The sequence below is a fragment of the Alligator sinensis genome, unplaced genomic scaffold (assembly GCF_000455745.1).
Source record: "Alligator sinensis unplaced genomic scaffold, ASM45574v1 scaffold836_1, whole genome shotgun sequence".
NCBI classification, from domain to species: Eukaryota; Metazoa; Chordata; order Crocodylia; family Alligatoridae; genus Alligator; species Alligator sinensis.
This window is the reverse complement of record NW_005842667.1, coordinates 860,174-861,873: the sequence shown is the minus strand read 5'-3', so window position 1 is coordinate 861,873 and position 1,700 is coordinate 860,174. Positions and strand designations below refer to the sequence as shown.

Genomic DNA, 1,700 nt, shown 5'->3' with positions numbered 1-1,700 from the left:
CTCCCCCCCCCCCCCCCCCACCCCCCCCCAGGGATGGCCCTGGCAGCAACATCTATTTTAATGTACGTTTGGATAAAATTGATTCCTGTTTTTAATGGATTGATCCATTAATCCCTCTGATTTTTTTTTTACTGATCAGAAATATACATAATGTTAACAACACTTATTGTTATTTCTTCTCAGGAAGGCACTGTGAACTATACAAAGATCCCTGTGTTAATATTAGCTGTCATAATGGTGGCACATGTAACAGTGAAGGTCTAAATGCTACATGCATTTGTGCACCTGGATTTACAGGTAAGTAATTTTTAAATTACATGGGGTATTATTGTTAGTAACTGTGTCAAAGAATGCAAATGTCAGATATATGCCATCTGATGCTGTGCATCTGCGCATTTTTTTCATATGAGTTATGAGGTATTTTAAAGCAGGCACTTTTACAGGGAAGAAATTATAAAGCAGCAATATCCCATTTTGGAATTCTGGGAAATATAATGTGAAATTAAAATGATAATGACATATTAATTGTGAATTATTGTACCTAAAGGTAGCTGTAAATCAAAGCACTAAATATGAGCTGTAACCTCTAAATCCAGATATTATAGCTTAAATCTACATTTAATATAATAGTTTACTGGTTTCGTTTACTAGTCCAAATACCTTGGTTTTTTAGGGAAAGCTATTTTATCCTTTTTGGGCTATATACTTTATGCTTTTCTTTGGGATATTTTGACATGGCTCACTCTTCCAGGTTTTATTTGCTACTTTTGGATGGAAGAGTTCCAGTATGCAAAGATGGGCTGGTGACAGTAATAAGTGCTCAAGAGGGCTAATGTAAGCTGAGCAAAAGAAGATTTGATTTTGACCTGAAGCTCAGACAGAGCTTTGGCTTGGAGAATACTGAGCAATCTTGCCTTTGTCCAACAAAGCATTCAAGTATGTGCATAATTTCAAGCATATAATTTCATTGAAATCCTTGGGATAATCACATACTTAAGAAAAAAACAATACTTAAGTACTCAAATGCTTTGAGGCCTAGAGTGCTTTGTATTCGCAAAATTGAACCTGGAACGAGAAATAAAGAGAGAATATTGGAGATCCATTTTCTACACAATTTCCATACAGTCTCAGAAGGGGAAGACCATTGTCTTGGCACGCAAAGGTATTTTCTTGGCATGTGCGCCTCAGAGCAGATAGCAGGGAAGGGGCTGGGACTGTGTTGCCACAACAAGGATTGGGCCCCTCATGGCTCCCCTGTAGGGCTGTGCAGAGCTTCAGATCATGATTCAGATTTGGAGATGATTCAGATGGTTTGGAGGCTGAATCTACAAATCCAAATCGAATTGTGGGAAGCTTTAGCTTCCAAATCGATTTGGAAAAGATTCGGAGATTTGGCCATAGGGTTGTGCAGGCCGGGAGCGACACGAGCCCTTTTTTGTGCTGCACGCGGGCTGTGGCCAGCAGCCCGGGCATGCTGGGTCGGAGAGGGGAGGCCGTCGAGCTGGAATTAGGCACAAACGCGTATCGGTAGTTTTAAAGATTGTTTATTTATACCGAGATGGCAGTGGTGTAGGCTGGAAAACTTGCTTGAGTTGCGGCTACAGACAGACAACACAGACGGTCTCGTGGAGGTTGCTAGGCTCCATGGAACAGAGCTCCGGATGCTCTGGGTGAACGAGCCACCAAAATGGAAATCGTAG

General features: G+C 41.1%; 1 protein-coding gene across 1 annotated transcript in view; it reads left to right on the top strand.

Moving 5' to 3' along the window:
- The window catches only part of LOC102387122 (delta and Notch-like epidermal growth factor-related receptor), a 77,340-nt gene that overhangs the window by 27,506 nt on the left and 48,134 nt on the right, over positions 1-1,700 (top strand). The window contains exon 4 of the mRNA XM_025215736.1: positions 184-297. Within this exon, the coding sequence (XP_025071521.1) occupies positions 184-297 (114 nt within the window). The remainder of the gene's footprint in view (positions 1-183; positions 298-1,700) is intronic.